At 33.8% G+C, this 19032-nt stretch overlaps 1 protein-coding gene across 1 annotated transcript; it reads right to left on the bottom strand.

Annotated features, from left to right (window-relative positions):
- Positions 1-47: 47 nt before the first annotated feature.
- LOC129225142 (uncharacterized) lies at positions 48-18092 on the bottom strand. The gene is made up of 6 exons (XM_054859703.1): positions 17930-18092; positions 11373-11419; positions 9629-9736; positions 6537-6581; positions 6295-6363; positions 48-157 (listed from the first exon to the last, which is right to left on the bottom strand). Exons 1-6 carry the CDS (start codon positions 18078-18080, stop codon positions 101-103), a joined length of 477 nt encoding a protein of 158 aa, XP_054715678.1. The 5' UTR covers positions 18081-18092; the 3' UTR covers positions 48-100.
- Between the last annotated feature and the right edge of the window lie 940 nt (positions 18093-19032).

Consider the following 19032-nt stretch of genomic DNA (forward strand, 5'->3'; position numbering starts at 1 on the left):
TTAAGGGTGGGAAAGAAAATAAAAATAAAGAAATAAAACAAAACAAATTTACTAAATGCATTTATTACATTTTACTTCCCAATAGAAAACTTTTCATGCACTAAACACACTGATCTTGGAAACTAGCACAGACTGACATACGTGGTCCGAAGCAAACCTATTTAAAAAAAAATCAATAGGTGTGTATCAAAATTTATAGAACATTTATATATATATGGAAGAAATATATATATATATATATATATATATATATATATATATATATATATATATATATATATATATATATATATATATATATATATATATATGTTACGGATAAAGTAAGAATAGCGGGTAAACCTAGGTTTAAGAGGTTAAAGCGGGGATTAGCAACGCCTTGTGGCTAAAGCCCGAAGAGCCCCTAATGTTTCCCGCTTTAACCGGGTAAAACTGGGTCTAACCAACAACAGTCGGTTAAAGTCCGAAGTTACGTTTTAAATTTTTATGAAGCAATTTTTTATAGTTATAGGTAGTATACAAATGAAAGTAAATCGTAAATAAAGATATTAAGTTATCAATAAAATATAAAATAAAAGCAATCAATAAATAAGGACATTAAGTTATATATTAAGTTTTTTTATACGTGTAGGTATAGGTAGTACACAAATAAAAGTAAATCAAGTTATCAATAAAAATAAAAGTTAAAAGTAATCGATGAATAAGGACATGAAGTTATTAATACGAATACAAATTAAAATAATCAGAGATATTTTTAACTTCTATTTGTTATTACAAGATAAACTTCAATGGCATTTAGAGTTACATAAAATATTTGCCGCTTTGCAAAGACATTTTTTGGTTCCACATTTTGTTTTACAGTGGCATTTTTTGAATCCTTGACCACCAGAAGTTGATTGTAGGTTTGCAAGTTGCCGTAAAGATTTGTTCTCATCTGAAACATCCCCAATGTTTACAAATTGGGATTCACATACAGTAAATCGATTTCTTGAAAACATTTCAGGAATTGTTCCTTTCTCATTACTCAATTTATACAGGTACAACCCATTCTCATTACATTCAAGAACGTTAAAATAATATTTCTAAAGTCACCCCTGCCTCTATCTACGTCAGGAATTTTAACTCTTACGTTATCACCAACTTTGCAAGGTGGATACTTAGTATTGGACAAAGATATCATTTTTTAGCCTGTTCTGCTAAGTCTGCTTTCGCTTCGTTTCTATTATTAATTATGTTATCTTTTTTAGAACATAAATCACATAATCCATTTATGTTTTCGCATAGTTCACACTCAGCACTGAATACCATTTTTTCTTCACTTTTAGTTTCTTTGAGGCTTTGTTCTTGTTCTTTCATGTTCTTAATTAGTTCCTCTAAGTGCTCTTCGCTAAGGACAGTATCAATTATTTCATTCGGGAGACCGGATGACTTCAAACCAACTTTCATATCACAGCCGAACATTGCTTTATATGGTGAACGTTTTATGCCATCATGGTAGGCTCTGTTTTTCATTAGCTGAACAAATCGAAGTCCTTCAGACCATTTTTCACAATTTTCGTCCTTCATCCAGGTCATGAGCATATTTTGAACATCCTGGTTTGCTCTTTCCACGCTACCTTGGCTTTGACTGTGACGTGGTTTCCCGTGCATTATTTTTAATCCTGTCCACAGAGATTTTAAATTTTCAACCACTTTGTTGGAAAACTCCCTCCCATTATCGGACTGCAAAATTGACGGGGATCCGAATATGCAAAAAATGTCCAACAGCACTTTAGCGACCTCTTCAGCAGTTTTACTGTTCAAGAATCTAAGCTGCACAAACTTCGTCAGATGATCTTGGTTTACGAGAATAAATTTATAATTGCCATCAGGATTAGTCTGCATGTCAATCAAATGTACTTGGCAATGACTATTCATTTCATTTGATAAAATCGGTTTGATCACACCACCTTTTTTTACCAGATTTTAACTTCATTTGGCACGACTTGCACAGCTGAAGATATTAGAAGATATAACATTATAGCTTCCTGAGTGATTTTTTTTTTTTTTTTTAGCTTCGTTCACCGTTCTATTTCTTCCACTATGTCCGATGGAGACATGTATTTCATGCAGAATGTCAAACATATCTTCATTTCGTACGTAATATTTAATTACAGGGTCCGTTGTAGAAACAGGAGCTATTAGTTTATCAATACCACCAACATTACATATGTCGAAGCGCTTCAAATGACGGTAATGCATCGTTGTTCTTTTGGCAGATTGCTTAGCTTCTTTCACGTCTTCAATAAACTGATTATATTGTACATTGTTCATATAAAAAGTATTATTACCTTCCTTTAGAAGAAAGAATCTTTTCGAATTTCAAATAGAAACTTGATTTGAATATACTTTCGATCTCCATTTTTTAACTCTGTCTGCAGAAGCAAATACACATATGCATTACGAACGAACTGCGTCGCAAAAATGTTCTGAATTTGCTCACAAATCGGTAAGGCCCGGTATAAGCCGGCTAAAAGCGGAAGCGTTGAGAACACTTCGGACTTGAACCGACTCGGGTTGGTTATACCCAGTTTTAGCCGGTTACATTAGAAGCTCTTTGTGCTTTGACCGCAAAGCGTTGCTAATACCCGCTTTAACCGGTTAAAGCTAGGTTTACCCGCTATTCTTACTTTAGCCGTAACATATACATTTACAGTGTTAATGAGAAAAGTAGGAAATATTACTTTGAAATGCAGAAAAGCTAAATTATTTTACAGCCTGCATTATCGAAGTTTGTTTTCAGGTGGAATATAAACATCTAAAAAAACATAAAAACGTTGGGATGTTCATTTTTATAGATTTCTGAATACATAATTTTGTGCTAGAAAATTCAAAGTTTTTACTTTTACCGATAGGAAATAAACATCTTCGGGTGAAAAAAATCGAACCCCCCCCCCTCTCCCCAAGATTTTTTTTCCCCACGCATTCCCGCCTTTACTCTTACTCTTGGAAATGGCTTATACTTTTTCCCTGAATCTGCTAAAAGCTAAGTTCTTCTAGACCAGGGGTCTCCGAACTATGGGACGTGAGCTTCTAAACGTAGGCCTGCGATAGCGATCCAGATTTTAGATGCATAAATGAACCAAGTCATAATTACTAGACACTGTTAACTCCACTGTCTGACTCTCAAGAAATTTTGCAAACTGATCCTTCGATTAAAAAGTTTGGAGACCGAGTGCATAGTCATTTGTTTAATTTCTTCTCTAAAATAGCTTGAATAAACTATAAATCTTTAAATGAAATTAAAAAATAAACTGACTTTTCAGACAAATTAGAATCAAACTTAGTTTAATATAGTGCTAGCATGCGTAACAGCACAACTTTTCCACCTCTTTTCGTGAAAATATTATTATTACTATTATTATTATTACTTAAATTTCATTCATTAAATTTAGGCGTTATTCATATACTGTTCATGTTTTCATTTAAAATAAAGGTAAATAATAGCAGTAAAATGTATTTTTATTTCATGATGAATGTTCCACATAAAAAAATAGACAGAGAAATCAACGTACGCAAAAAATTAAATCAGAAGTTACAAATTTTCCTCTTTCTCCTTTTACAAGTCATATTTAATACTTACCTGTAAAGAAATGAGTTTGTTTACCTATGCCAAGGAATATCTATTCACTGAGATTTTTCTTATAGTGAAATCTTAATTGGTAATGATAGGCTTGGTAATGAATAACTAACTGTTTGCATTAGTCTCCTCAGAGTGTGCCAAGTAAAAATTACAAACTGTGGACTATTTGCTAATTGGTATAGTTGCCAAATTCATCCAATTAGCCTTTTCAATTAAGACACTCAGAAATCGTTTATGTTTCAAAAACTTTTAATTTTAATTATATTGAACATTAAGATGTCTGTTTAAACTTTATTAACGCTTTGACAATACATGGGTGTCATGACTTGTTGTCTACGCAAATTTTCAAGGCACTTAAATTGCTAAATATTGTCTTACCAAGTATACAGCTAAATAGCAAAACAGAACTGTACACTAATAACAAATTATGATTTGTTATACCATCAAGAAATGTTTTTCAATATTTATGAATTTAAAGTTAGGTGTTTTAATATTTTTAATATTAAACTTATTTTAGTTGCTTGGCTTATACAGTCGGATCTTGCTACAACGCGATCCGACTTACGCGAAATGGCTATAACGCGAGTTTTTCCATGAGTAATGAATTTTTGATTGCTGACGCAAATTGCTCGCCTGCAACATGAAATTTTTTGGAAATCAGCGGCGGAGCATTAGTATGGGTTTCGGTGACACTAAATATTGGTTTCGTGGATGGACCTTCATCCCTTTAGCTTCCCCTTTTCACTGAGAGCGGAAGTACCCACACCGTATTGGTCTGAACATCTCTTATACAAATAACTACTTCACATTTTCCAATTATTTTTTTTTTTCATTCTAAATGCGAAAGTTAGCGAAATATTATGACACCTAAGAGCGCTGCTTCATCTGAAGTTGGTAAAGATAGAAAGAAAAAGAGAAAGTTTCTGACAATTAAAAAAAAGCTAAAGCTTCTCGAAAAGCAGAAGCTCAACTAAAAAATGCTTGAAGGGTAGCACAACAATTAGGTATAAGTGAAATCATCCACACGTACAATTAAAAGTAAAGAAAAGGAAATCCATAAAAGTTCATTGAGTAATAGTATGCAAGCAAAATGCAAAAATTATGACAATGGAAGCTGCTCTTTATTGTAAATTAAAGAAACCAGGAAGAGGGGTATTGCCATAGATGGAAACGTTTTTTAAAGAACTAGTGAAGCAACTGTATTTAAAAATATATTAGAATAACGGTTTGATCACGCAGCATAAATCATCATTTTCACTTTTTTTAAGTTACAAATATCATTACTGGATCTACTGTAGTACAACTATAGGGCATTTGTTTTTCTTACTAAATACTGTACTGGTTTATTTTTTGTCTTTTTTTCCCATTAATCATTGATTATGTGCATCATAGCAGTATTTTATGTTGAATAAAACGAGTTTTTTTTAATACTAATAAAAATTCAGTTCTTTATGTAAGAAACAGTAATGTATAGTTAAGAAATGGTTTTTAACTGTTTAAGGTGGTGGTTACAAGTGTCTACAATGATTGGTTATATTTATAAAAGTTTTTACACATACCTTTTTCCACAACGCAAAATTTCGACTTACGCGAGGGGTCTTGGAACGCATCCCTCGCGTAAGTCGGGACTCGACTGTACTTCTTTTTTTTTATTCTAATTGTCTTGGAATTGTAATTGAATTTACTCCTGTGCGCAATACTTCTAATTAAATAAAATACTGAATATTTGGGGAAAAAAACTTTCAAAGGTTAAAATTTTCGTTATAAGGAAGAAAGAAAATAAAGTAAGATAAAACTAATGAGCTCCAATTAATTTATTTTAACACGAAATTTCATCTTTTTATCACTGTAAATGTAGCTTTGTAACGTCGACAGTCTTTCTGCAGTGAAGGGAAACTTTAGTATCGTTGGCTTTGATAGCTTGAACTCTTGTGAACGAAAAATTGTATTTGTTAAATAAGGGTGCGTTAGATTTTTAGGACCGTTCACGTGCTTTTTTTAATGTTTTTTATGTCAACGCAGGAATTACTACTTATAAAACAAGCGTTCATTGCATATTTTCAGCGCATTATGTTGCATCTTCATATCACAGATACTGCTGATTACTTATTGAAAATAATCTATACTTATTTAAAATATGTATTCGAAGAAGTTATGAACCTTTTAAGCGAATTAATTTGCTTTGTACATAACTATTATGTAAGAAACTGTAGGTACTCTTTTCGTTTAAAGTTACAAGTGGTTAGTTTGGAGAAGTTTTTTATTTAGTTACCTGCGATTTCATGCAGTCAGTTTTTAATTTTGAATAAATCTATTTATAAAATGTATATTGATCTTTTGACTATGTTTTTAATTATTTGAAACTGTTTAGTATCATCAGTCATATCAAGTATCTTTTTCATAAAAAATTATAGCACTGGAGCGTTAAGCGTAATCTATTAAAATCCTCCGTAAAAAAAACTTCATGTGACACCAATGTTCCCAAATGGAAACATGCATAGAAATATCTGTTATTATTATTATTATTATTATTATTATTATTATTGTGCAAAGGAACTAGTCTTGCGGTCTTGATTTAGTAAACTAACTTTATTTTTTATATTTAGAATATAAAGCGGCGTTTGAAAGGTTAATTTCCAAATTCCCTTCAGTAACGCATATTTGTTACTTACTTTAGCTTTTTCAACTCCCAGCATTTCCTTTTGTTTGGAAGGATTGAAGATCTGCTTGTACATATCAGCCTACATAGAAAAAGTAATGATTAATTAAAAAATTGATTGAACAAATCTCCGGTTGAATTATCAAAAATTTGTTTTTAAAAGAAAAAGCATTTTTCGTCATCTCACTCCATCACAATGACAAAGAGGATGTACTGTACATACGTATATAAAGTAAACAAATGCGAGATAGTTACCAGATATTTGTTGAAATTGTCCAGGATTTCATTCCTACACCGGACCTAAATCATGGGAAAACATGGGAGAAAACTTTTATTAAACTTTTGTTATCAAAAAACAATAACTTAGAGAAAAGTTTACGGTGTATTCACTTTTTTCACAGTTGAATAATGCAGCGGATGAACGTATCATAAAAATAAATAATTATTTTACAATGTGTCACTTTGATTTCTGAAATGTTTTAGATTAGTTTCAGAATTTTTTTACGCTCAAGATCTCCTGTGGCGTTAATAGCTAAAACTATATTTCTATTATTAAAGCTTTGTTCACCAAATACCCTAAACGACCACAACTGCTTCCACTGAAACGTAAATTGAAAATCCTTCACAGGAGCAAACGTTGTCTTCCGGCATGTTTGTAAAGCAGTTGTGCCATACCAAAGACAATAAATAGTCTATTTGATTCATATACATTTGTAAATGCTCATTAAATACATCATGTCCCTTAATTAGTCCGTTAAATAATATTAAACTTAAGCCCCTTTCATTATTTAATCAGGACACAGACTACAATAGCAAAATTGGAAGCAAAACACAATTTCATGAGTAAAACTAAATCATATGCTTTCTTCCAATGCATTTGGGTTTTTTTTTTTTTTTTTTACTTCCTTTTACAAGAAAGAAAGTATTGTATTCGCGAAAAAATTTTCACTCAAAAATCGACCTTAATTTCCATTTTGCTCACCCCCGAATGAATGTTGAGTTTTTTTTTTTTTTTTTTTTTTCGACTCGACCACACGTGGATAAGTGCCTAAGAACGTATAGACAAGCGAAATATCCATTTTGACGATTCCCGAGTTAGTTACAACGAGTTTTCTCGTGACGTTTGTATGTACGTATGTATGTACGTATGTGCGGATGCGCGTATGTATGTCACATAACTCAAGAACAGTATGTCCTAGAAAGTTGAAATTTGATACGTAGACTCCTAGTGGGGTCTAGTTGTGCACCTCCTCTTTCGGTTTCATTCGGGAGTTTCTAAAGGGGGTATTTCGCCCCTTTTTGGGGGGAAATCATTGTTAATTTCGATGCAAACTCAAGTGGTGTTACAATCTGGCGGGCACTTGGCGGTATATCGCCAGTCTTTCGGTCGCCAAGTTTTGTCACCAACTTGGCAACAAATTTGGCGATTTTTTTTTCTTTTAAATCGGTTTTAATTTGGCCACTGTTGGTGATATTTATAGAGCAAACTATTGAATCACATTAAAATTAGCAATAATGGGAGAATGACATTAAATTGGAGTAAAAGGAAGTCATGTGAGGCACACATCAGCTCGTTTTTTTTTTTTTTTTTTAATTTTCACTTTTTCACTCAATATATATGCGAAAAAATTATAAAAATCCTCGCTTTGCATAATAGCTCAAGCAGAAATTTTGTGAATAAAATGTTTTTTTTTCATTAATTTGAATTGAAACGGTGAGGAGCAAAGGGATGTGAGAGATATTTTTTAAGTTTTAAGTAAAATATGTGCAAAGTCCAGACGCTAGGTTGGCATTCAATGAAGAGTTTTTCTAAACTATTATGTTTTTCAGCACCAACCAGGAGTACACAAGTTCCATCTCTTTCCCCAAAAGAAAAAAGAGTTTATTCTGCGATTTATACCAGTTATCACCAAATTTTGGCATTTACATTCTTTTGCTTCTGTTTGTTTAAATTACTCCCCGTTTATTAGAGTAATTTTATGTTTCACTAGTAGTACCTGTACGTCGATGCCCGTGCTAAGAGCTTAAAGGAAGTCCGTTGAAAAAAAAAAAAAAATCCACATCCCCTTGAGAAACTTAAAATCGGGGTTTCACTGTATATAGTAAGCACAAATGGACCTCCCCCCCCCTCCCCCAACAAGGAGCAGGTACTAAAACAATACGTTAAAATATAGAATTGTGCAGTAATTTAGGAGGGCAAGTTCAGAACTCCTAACCATAATTTTAAAACGGCTAACTTTTAAGAATATTTTAGACTATCAGTACCCGCACGGCGATGCCCGTGTTAAGAGTTTAAAGGGAGTTCGCTGAATAAAAAAATCCACTCCCCCTTCCCTTTTTGATGTGAAATGATCATTTTTCTTCAACTAAAATGCGTACATACCTTTTGAAAAAATCTATTAAACTCTGTTTGGAATTTAAAACTATTTTCCAAAACACATAAAAAGATTAACAATAGCTTTAAAACTCAAAATAATGCTTCAACTGTGTAGTTCAGCACTTATTGCGCCAAGCAACCCCACTACCGTAACTCTGCCCTTTAGGGATTAAAGCGGTTTTCTTTCTGCAATTTAAAATGTTTCGGCAAATAAACAATACTATAATAAAAGCGTTATAAAGAACAATCACAATTGAATAATAGGACGACAAACCAAATTATTTACTTAGATAAGTTAGTATCTTGAACTATGAAAACGAAAAAGCAAACGTTGAAGAAATGAGAAAAACAAAACCCAATAGAAAACTCCTACAAAATCAAATAATATACCTGAATATCGAAAAGAAACGCATTCAAAAATCAGTTCGCCGACCACAACAGCGTAGCCGACCATGCGTCTGAGCCGCGCGGCATGGTTCCTCGCAGCTAACAACACTGTCGGCCAGCACCCTCTCGATGAGTAAACTTACCCCGCCAGCTATTAGGAATTCATAGATCTAAACACTTAATTAAACTTTTAATTTGCAGTTAGAAATATTTTGAGAGTTTGATTTAAAAAAAAAAGCCTATAGCCTTCCTCAATAAACGGACTATTCAACACAAAAATAAGTTTTCAATTCGAACCAGTAGTTCCTGGGATTAGCGCGTTCAAACAAACAAAAAAACGAACTCTTCAGCTTTATATTATTAGTATAGACTACTACCAAATAACGCTGCCAGGGTGGAGGTTGTGAGGTCAAAACGCCCCCACTTGGTTTCACATACATTATCAATCTTAATAAGGTAGTTTGTACACACATAAGAGCGGTTGTAACCAAAAACCCCTCGCAGAAGGTAACTTTCGCACATGAAAGAAATACTTTAAATTTTCATTTTAACTACTTAGTACATCCTTAAATTTTCTACGTACCCAACCTTCTTCAGGAAGAGTACATGCCACTGATGCTGCATCGCTATTCGGTACAGTATAATTCAGTCCAAAACAGTTTTCAACGTAACTAATAAAGGCACGCATAGTCTGTGGGGAAGAAAAGAGAAGAAAATAATTACGTGGTACATTTTCTACCTAATTTCTATAGTAACAATTCTATAGACAATTTTTTTTTTTTTTCCTGTTATTCGTTTTTAGTTATGTTTGTCTTTTACCAATTTGTCAAGTTCTCTGCCATTTGAAAAAAAAAAAAAATCTACAACAACAACTATCATTCATAACAGCTTCGAAAAAGATTTAGGGCACCATGTCTTTTATAGGTCTATGACTTATAATAAACATTTGTCTATGACCTTTATTCATGTCATTTTGGCTTTTTAGCTTCTTCTTCTTTCTGCTTTTTTTTGGGGGGGGGGGGCAAAAACAGAATTTTTTTCAAAAATACTTGCTAATACATAACAGTACTCCAGTTCAAAAGTGCAGCAACTGCAAATTGTAAGCATTACCGTTACAGAGATCAGTATTAGGAGCTGTCCTGTTCATAAATGATGTCATACTTTATTTCAACAATTTTGACCCTCCCCTCCCTTTTGTCACAACGTGTCACAATCTATATTACCCCTTTACCTCCCCTTGTCACATGTCACGCGGTTTTTCATAAGCATATTGTTATTTAAAAAGATGTGTTGATACATTTTTAACACATCTATAAGCGCATTTCACGCACTGAAAATCGGATATACGTCTCAAAAAGCTAGGCAAGCGTATTTTTTGCTTTGGGCTTTAATTAAAAACTAGAAAGACGCCCGTCGAGGTATGACGAGTGAAAATTGCTTCTACTCTTCTACATTTGAACGAAGCCATTGCCTGTTTGGTGATATTTTGATAGTTGAAATTTTAACCCTAACTACAGTGAATGAACCCTAAACTCCAGTAGGTAACGTTCATAATTGACCGCTTTTTCATTCCTTCATTCCCCCGAAATGACAGTCTTACCAGTAAAACAGTTAAATTGCCGGATCGAGTTCAGCCTTGTCACAGTAAGGGCTTTCCCTGCATGTTAAACATTACCAAAACATATTATCAAATTATCATGCCGTGGTGCGAGTTTCATTGTTGAAACTCATTGTTGTTACTCAATCATCGGCTGTTATTTATATGAGAATATAGTGGAAAGTACGGTCAAAAAGAGGCAGCGGAACCGATAAAAAGTTTCTATTTTTTTTAAATTCAAAATAAACACACTAATGTTAAAAATAAATATAGTTCGGATCTCTTTCTCCCTTGCCAACTTTATAGGCTTTTTTATTTTATTTTATGGAATATATTTCTATCTTTTCATATTTTTCACTTCTTCATAATAAATTTAACTTCTCTAAAAAAGAGTCAATGCGCAATTTTATACCTTAAAATGTACACTAGCTATATCTTTGCCTGTAAGGTATACTGATATCGTCGCCTCAGAGCAACAGTAAGTAATGCTAGGAATAACACTAAGATATACTAACTTTTACTCTTTAGTAAGTATTGCTATTCTGTTTTTATTATTTACTTTTTTAATGTTATACCTTTTACTCTAGTCCTAAATTTCTTGATGGAAACCATAACTCGTCATAACTGAGTTAACAAATAAAGCAACCAAAAGGAGAAAAAAATGCATATCAATTTGTCGAATGAAATATTTTTTCAGGGAGTAATTGCAGTTGAACGCTCGAAAATGTACCTCGGGCTCCATATATTCGAAGCACTCTTGTAATTCTGGTCCTTTGCCTGAAATACATTAATTGAAAATTAGATCAAATTAAGTAAGCAGTTTGAAATGCTAGTAGAAAGAAAAAAAAGTTATTAATAGATTTAAAAAGTTCATTAAAATCAAATATGGTTTTATCATATAACACAAATCAAAAGGGCCATAATTTTTTCAACACTAAGAGGCTTTATAATTCATGGGGTTACTGTTTTGTGATGAATGATATGCACACGGACATGATTACAGAAAAGGCTTAAGGAAGCTTGAGCTACCCTCAAAATTTTCAGGGGACCCAAAAGTAGGCAGAAAATTGTAACAAGGTGACTAACATTAAAAACTACTGAATTTTAAAGGGGGGCTGACTGCAGAGAATCTGAGTGAAGTTTTAAGTTTTCAGTGAAAAAAATAATAATAATAACGATCATAATCTAATATTATTACAGTTTGAGTGCATCTATCTATGTATGTTTGCATGTATGTCACTGCCGAACACCAGACATACTTCTGGTAACGAACTTCTTCCGAACGTTAGAGAACAGAAGATCGAAGCAGGTATTGATGATTCGATATTTTTCAGACATCACTTTTGGGGCCGTTTTTTGCTTTTTTACGACTTTAATTAGCGAAGATGTTAATTAAAATGTCAAATCTCAACTACGTTTATCTCATTCGAACTTAAGTCTAGATAGCAGAATGCAAATTTCTAACCATAGGAACTTCTTTTCTCAAGGTCACGTTTTTTGTCGTTTCTGCAAAACTAGGGCCTCTTTTTTTTTTTACGGCTTATATTTTTTCTCTTTTTCTGTTTAAAGCGGTGTCCGGTGTGATTGAGTGATTCGACTCAGTAGTAAGTGATTGAATGATTCGAGTTAATGGTAAAGTAGAGGCGTGAGGTGGATTGGGAATGGAATGATTCCAAAGGTGAGCCGCATCGAAATTTAATGCGCCGATCACTAATTAATGTAATGTCGCATTTAGAAAGAAGAGGTGAAATGCCAAAAGAGCACTGCCAAAGGTGGCATAAACCGCAGCAGTTGGGTTAAACGAGCCGCCCGGGGCAGCCGCCGCAGAAGGCAAAAAAGGGGCGAAACCCCCCGATGTACATTGCCGAAGGAGGTGTACAAAAATTCTCCGCAGGTGCAACGAATGTAGTTGACCTAGCGGCTAGTAATTAATAAAAACCGAAACACTTCCTTGCGTTTAACGTCGATGGTAAATATTAATGGATTCACTAAGTCAGAATGCATTTTTTTCTTTATTACCCAAAAGCAAGATTCACAAAAGATTCTATTTTTAGCATCTATCGTGTACAGAAAGCAGTAGTTTTTAATTTTTTCCAATAAGAATTTTTAATAATATATTTTATTTTCCGATTGGGAGATCAGATGTCTGTTTTTGTAATTCAGTTCTTTTTTTTTAATTGTTTCTTCTACGCTTAAGCGCTTTAATGTTAGAAAAAAATGCTTGAATTTAGCATGTTCCTACTAAAAAAAGTCATTAATAGTAGATGTTTACCGAAATTAATGCCTAATAGTTTGAAAAAATGACTAAATATCGTTTCCAAGTTCACTAAAAGTTTTTCTTTCTACACAAAAGAGACACGTTTAGTTTGCAGAAATAACTTTTTTGAATGTGAATAAAGTGTAATAAGATGAAAATTACTGCCCTATAGCCTGAGCTGAGGCAGAACTGCAAGGAAATACCAAAAAGCTGAATCACTACATCTGGATTCTAGAGAACGCAATGTCATCCTTATAGGGATCCTCAGTCTGGAGGCAGCACACCTCTCATAGAATTTCAGGTTATCTTCTCATTAATTAATAAATTTAAAGTTTAACCCACCAGCGAGCGACGAGTCCGGAAACATGTTGCTGCTTCAGCTCTTTAAGTGAGGGTAAAAGCTTTCACTTTGAGCAATGGCGCAGAGAAGGGAGGGGGGTTTTGGGGGTAAAAAGGAATAAAAAGCCCCAGGAGGACTTCGTTTTAAAATTATTGCCAATCCCAACATAGAAATCTATACACATGAAAAGACTGTTTTGATAAAAAAAAAAAAAAAAAAATCTTCGGAAGAAAATTCTCGCTGGGCTAATGACTTTGAGATGTTCCTTAAATAAAGTCATATTAAAGTATTCAATATATTAAAGTTTTTCAACAAAACCTTCAAAAACTTGGAAGATTTTTAGTTTCACAATTTTCAGGAAAACCCGCATCTCTAACACCGATAACAAGATCCACAGGCATTTTCTTAAAATATTAAAGTAGGGTTCAGTCGTAACCGTCGATAAGTATTTCGACGGTAACGGTTCAGTACCTCAGAAAAATTGAAAATCCATCAAAATTTAAAAAATGTTCAGAAAGCAATATTTTGTTTCTACTACACTTTATATAAAAGATGGAAAAGTCAGGTATAAATCACTGGCTGTTCGAAATGACATCGAAAGCGAATTTAAGAAATATTACACGACAGTCTGAAATAAACAAAAACTATTGTTAGTTGTTCTTATTCTCAAAACATAGAGATCAACTCTCAAACATCCAGCTTGAAAAGGAAACTCTATTTTCCTTTAATGATTGAATTCTAGCTTCTATCTAGTAGAATTTTAGCATCGTTTGAATTCCAACACTTGTGCAATAAGCAGTTTCTGATATTAAAGGAATTACATTATGTCCCGCCCCGCCAAGGAAACCAAACGTCAGCAGCCAACAGAAGCAAATCTACCGCCAAAGACGAAAGAAAATAAAAGCGACCAAGAACAAGATTACACGACAGAACAAGTTGGGGTTTTTTGGGTTTTTCACCCCCTCTGTATCTCAGCCCCATGAAGACACCCGGAGTTGATTTTTGGTACACTCAATCTCTAGTGGCCCCTAACGCCGTAAAACAAAATACAATCCCCTGGACCATCAGGGGGAGGAGGTATTAAAGTTATAAAATCGCCGTTCAAAAACGTTTTCGCTTTCTTTGACAGGGCTACAGCCCAGACGAAAAAAGGAATCAAGCTGAAATTTCGCACACACATTCCTTGTGCCTTACTGATGTGCCTTTTGTGCCATTTGACCCCGCTCCCCTTCCCCCCTCGTTTTTACCCTCCAAATTGTACCTTCCCGGGGTTCTATCACAGCCCCCGGGGAGCTACGGTAATGATTTTTTGTATACATATTCTTGGGGGGCCATTGAGTACATATACAAAAATTCAACCCCCAGGGACATCATGGGCCGGAGTAATTGAAGTTTGAAAATCACTAATTTTCCTTAAATTCTTATGTACTCACTCTCAGCTCATACTGTTTGTTTATCTCGGACTGCAATTGCACAAGGTTAGAACAGATCTAACAGTTATTCCAAAGTTGTCTTAGGAAATGAAATTCAATCAAGACTAAAACATATCCAACAGTTTCAACTAGACGTTAAATCGCGGATATCACAAATTTGCCACAGCGACTGCGCATGCGCGCAGACTTAAATCATTGGGCTTTCTGTTTTCAGATTCTATGTTGTTTGTTTATACTTAAAAGCAGAGAAACAAATTAATGAATGAGATTAGAATGCTGTTCTCCCCCCCCCACCCCCCAAAAAAAGTTTTGCCGATACGAAATTTCCTTCCCCCTGTTTTTCAGTTTTGATATATTATGGAGGGAAGAAATTTTAAATGTCGACGCGAAACTGGGGTTAAACCATTACAATATTTTACGTGACAAATTATATGAAACTGTACGTACATGAATACGGCACATATAACTTTTTAATTGAAAGCGAAAAATAGCACTTTTTTATTGGTTTGCTTATTTTCTAAATTAATGGATTTTTCAAAAACAACACATTATGAACTGAAAATATATGAAATACGTGTGTGGATATCCGTGCTTTGCAGCAATTTGTTAGCTGAAAAAAAATTTGCAATTAATTTAAGCAAGACTTTTAATGAGCTTAGTCCGCGCGCAACATGCACATTCGCTATGGCAATTTTGGGATATCCGCGATTTGACATCGAGTAAAGGTTTATAGATCTTCTGACACATTCAAATTTAAAATATTTAATGGCTTAGTTTTTTTTTTTTTCGTTTGGTGATAACATGCGTTATTTCGTTTTTTAAATGAACTTTTAAACAAAACTAGGTATTAAACAAGACAAAGACTTCTATCAAGAAAAAGATAAATCAGCAAAAATTAAAATTATCCCATAAAACGTAAAATAATCCACGATTTAAGAAAAAATGTAATTAAACAAAAAGTGAAAAGCTAAATTAAAATAGCCCTCAAGCTGAAAAAACATTTAAAGAAACCTTCATGAAAATGTTGAATAATCTGTCAAATAAAGAAACTGTAATAGAATTTATTGCGAAGTTGTAAAATACTCGAAAACAATATAATTTAAAATATAGTATTTTATTATCCTAGAAGTTTTCTTTGCAACAGAGAGGATACAAGGATTGCAATAAAATTTAAACCGCCCAATTCTCGCAAAATGAACATAGAATCTTAATAGTCAGAAAATAACTTGGCGTAAAATTAGGCCAGCCATTATTGTTCCTTAAAAATACAAAAAAGCATTGTTTCAATTGAAAATTTTCTGACTTGAAGTTCTCAATTCTGAAAATACAGACAAAGTAATAATATCAGTGCAAAAAGATGTGATATCTCATCAAAAACAACCATGTTGTAAAAATTTCCCCGCCAAGAAAACTTTTAACTTTTCCCGCACAAAAAAGAAAACCTGCATCCTAAACCCAAAAACCCTCTGCCATAAAAAGTTATGATATCTAGTTTACTCGCCAAGTATCTGCCAAACTATCATCTTCCTTCTTCTCCTTTTTCATTACAGCTACTTCCTGTAGAACCTTCTCCCACCTTCAACTCCTCAGAAATATTGATAGATCTTTTAAATTGTTTATCTTGTTTGGCGGGAAGCTTTTCAAAGTGAAGTGGTTGCTTGGTGAGCAAAAAGCTTCCCGCCAAACAAGATAAACGATTTAAAAGGTCTATCCATATTTCTGAGGAGTTGAAGGTGGGAGGAGGTTCTAATGGAAGTAGCTGTGATGAAAAAGGAAAAGAAGGAGGATAATAAAGTCAGACCAAACAACGTAAGTAGAAGCACAAATTTGTAAATTACAGCAAATTTGTGCTTCTACTTACGTTGTTTGGTCAGACTTTACTATTCAGCACAAAGGTATTTATTTATCTTAAGGAGGATAATAGTTTGGCAGATACTTGGCGGGCAAACTAGATATCATAACTTTTTATGGCTGATGATTTTTGGGTTTAGGACGCAGGTTTTCTTTTTTTGTGCGGAAAAATTAAAGGTTTTCTTGGCGGGGAAATTTTTACAACAGGGTTGTTTTTGATGAGATAATATATACAATACATATGTTATTGTTCAAGTCCGAAAGCTGGCAGATGTCGAAATTAACCGCCGGTGAGTGAGTCACCCATGAAAATCGACATTCTCCATTTTCGGTCTTACACGGTAACATTTATTCTCGATGTTATATTTACTAACTTATTTGTTTATTTTGAACAATCAAGAGATTGTCAATTAATCTTACTTTAAATACCTTAACGTTTCTTATTCTATTGTCTTTGCGATTGGTAGACTGCGAGTTACATGATTCACTGAGGCGTACCCAATGAGAATTATGAAGATAAATTATACATTTGTCTTTTCGACCACTCTGACGATAAATCATTTGGCATCGTATTCTCTTTTTTTTTTTTTAATTATATTCTATTAATTTTTTATCACTACTAGTATTATTATTTCAATTGCAGACGATAAATCCATTCATAAAGAGTTTTTAGAGTTTAGATAGTTTATATGAAATCATTTGTCTCTATTTCAAATCTTTTACTAATAATAAAGCTGAATGTCTCTCTGTCCGGATCTCTGTCTGTTAGGATCTCAGTGACGCGCATAGCACCTAGACCGTTCGACCGATTTTCATGAAATTTGGCACAGAATTAGTTTGTAGCATGGGGGTGTGCACCTAAGAGCGATTTTTCAAAAATTCGATGTGGTTCTTTTTCTATTCGAATTTTAAGAACAAAATTATCATAAGATAGACGAGTAAATTAACAAGTTTTCATAACGTGGAACCGTAACATGGACACAAGACAATTGGCGAGAAAATTCACCATACATTATTTGTAAATATACAGGTGAACCAAAAGACCTTTTAATTTTCTATTATGGGCAAAGCCGTGCGGGTACCACTTGTAGTAAATAAAAGCAGTTTTTGTCTTTTGATAACCTTATTTTTTAATGCAGTTTTTTGGGGTTGTTGTCCTTGTTCTGATGATATTACATTTATTTTGATAGCATCGTTTACGCCCTTTTGCTATGTGTTTCAAGCACAATTGGAATGGCAGGAAAAATCATTTGTGTGTATTTTTATTATTCCTCGAAAAGTGTTTCTTTTTTTTTAAGGGTTAATATTTCAATTACGATTGGAAAAAAGATGATTTGAATTCCTCAGAAACTAACTCATTTTTTTTTTTAATGTGTTTTCAACAATTGCTAAGCTACTTTACTTACCGCAATCACACGACTGTTTCTTTAAGCAATTATACATAGCTTCACCTTTATCTGCCGGTAGCTTTTTTCGTGACGAGCGAGCTGCATCTGATAACTGTAAAATAGTCACAGTCACAATCAAGATTACCCAACCGCAAGTGAAGAGATGCATTTTGATTATGTGACTTCAGAACCGAACGCAGCTTTTAGTTTCCTTACTTGCGTGCAAGTGTGATTTTTCTCCCATTCTTACCGTGATTCGTTCCATCACAGGGAGCTCATGACAGCAAAAGAAAGACAAAGACTAATTACCATTTGAAATGTATCAAAATAAAGCTTCCGCATAAAATGTATTTGTAATGAAAATATAATGTACTACCAAAATCGAACAAGCACAGAATCCTATCGACTCTTTCCTTATTTATCTTGATGGTTCGTGGATAAAACCTTGACTTGAATTTAATGAAATTACTGATTTCAAAATATATGGTAACATCAAAATGTTTATCTTAAAATCACTAGAATTACAATTTATTTTCGCTAAAAGTGCACGTCCTTTGTTCATTTCAAAGAGATTCTTCGCAAAGAAAATCTAATGTGGATACCACACGACTTCCTCGTATGTCTGTTCAATAATTCATGTTTTTTCTGTCACTCCAAAAAAAAATAATAATAATAATAATAAATAATAAAATAAACACCTGTGAACTGCTTCCTCCAATCAACTCTAATTTGAATTCTGAAACTTTGAATTCAAATTATGTTCTTCGCAATCACAAGTTGCGACAATAACCTACTCATTGGAGTTATTGTTTCTACAAACGGCTCCCCGCCCCCAAGCATATCATTCCTCCTGGGTGGTTAGGTGTGTATAGTTGAGTGTGTGTGTGTAGGCTGTGTGCACGTAGGCGTGTGTGTGTGTGTATTTGTGTAAAGGCGCACGCTTGTGTGAGTGTGTATGTCTATATGAGCATGTGTGTGTAGGACATGGTCGCCACCGCCCAGCAGGAGTGGATTCTAAGGCCCTAGGGGACAGTTCTCAGGACCAGAGGAGCCGCGCCGGTGGGCGGTGGTGTTGCAGAGGCCCCTGTTCCACGCTGGAAAAGGAACCACAACATCAAGGA

Source organism: Uloborus diversus, chromosome 6 (assembly GCF_026930045.1).
Source record: "Uloborus diversus isolate 005 chromosome 6, Udiv.v.3.1, whole genome shotgun sequence".
NCBI classification, from domain to species: domain Eukaryota; kingdom Metazoa; phylum Arthropoda; class Arachnida; order Araneae; family Uloboridae; genus Uloborus; species Uloborus diversus.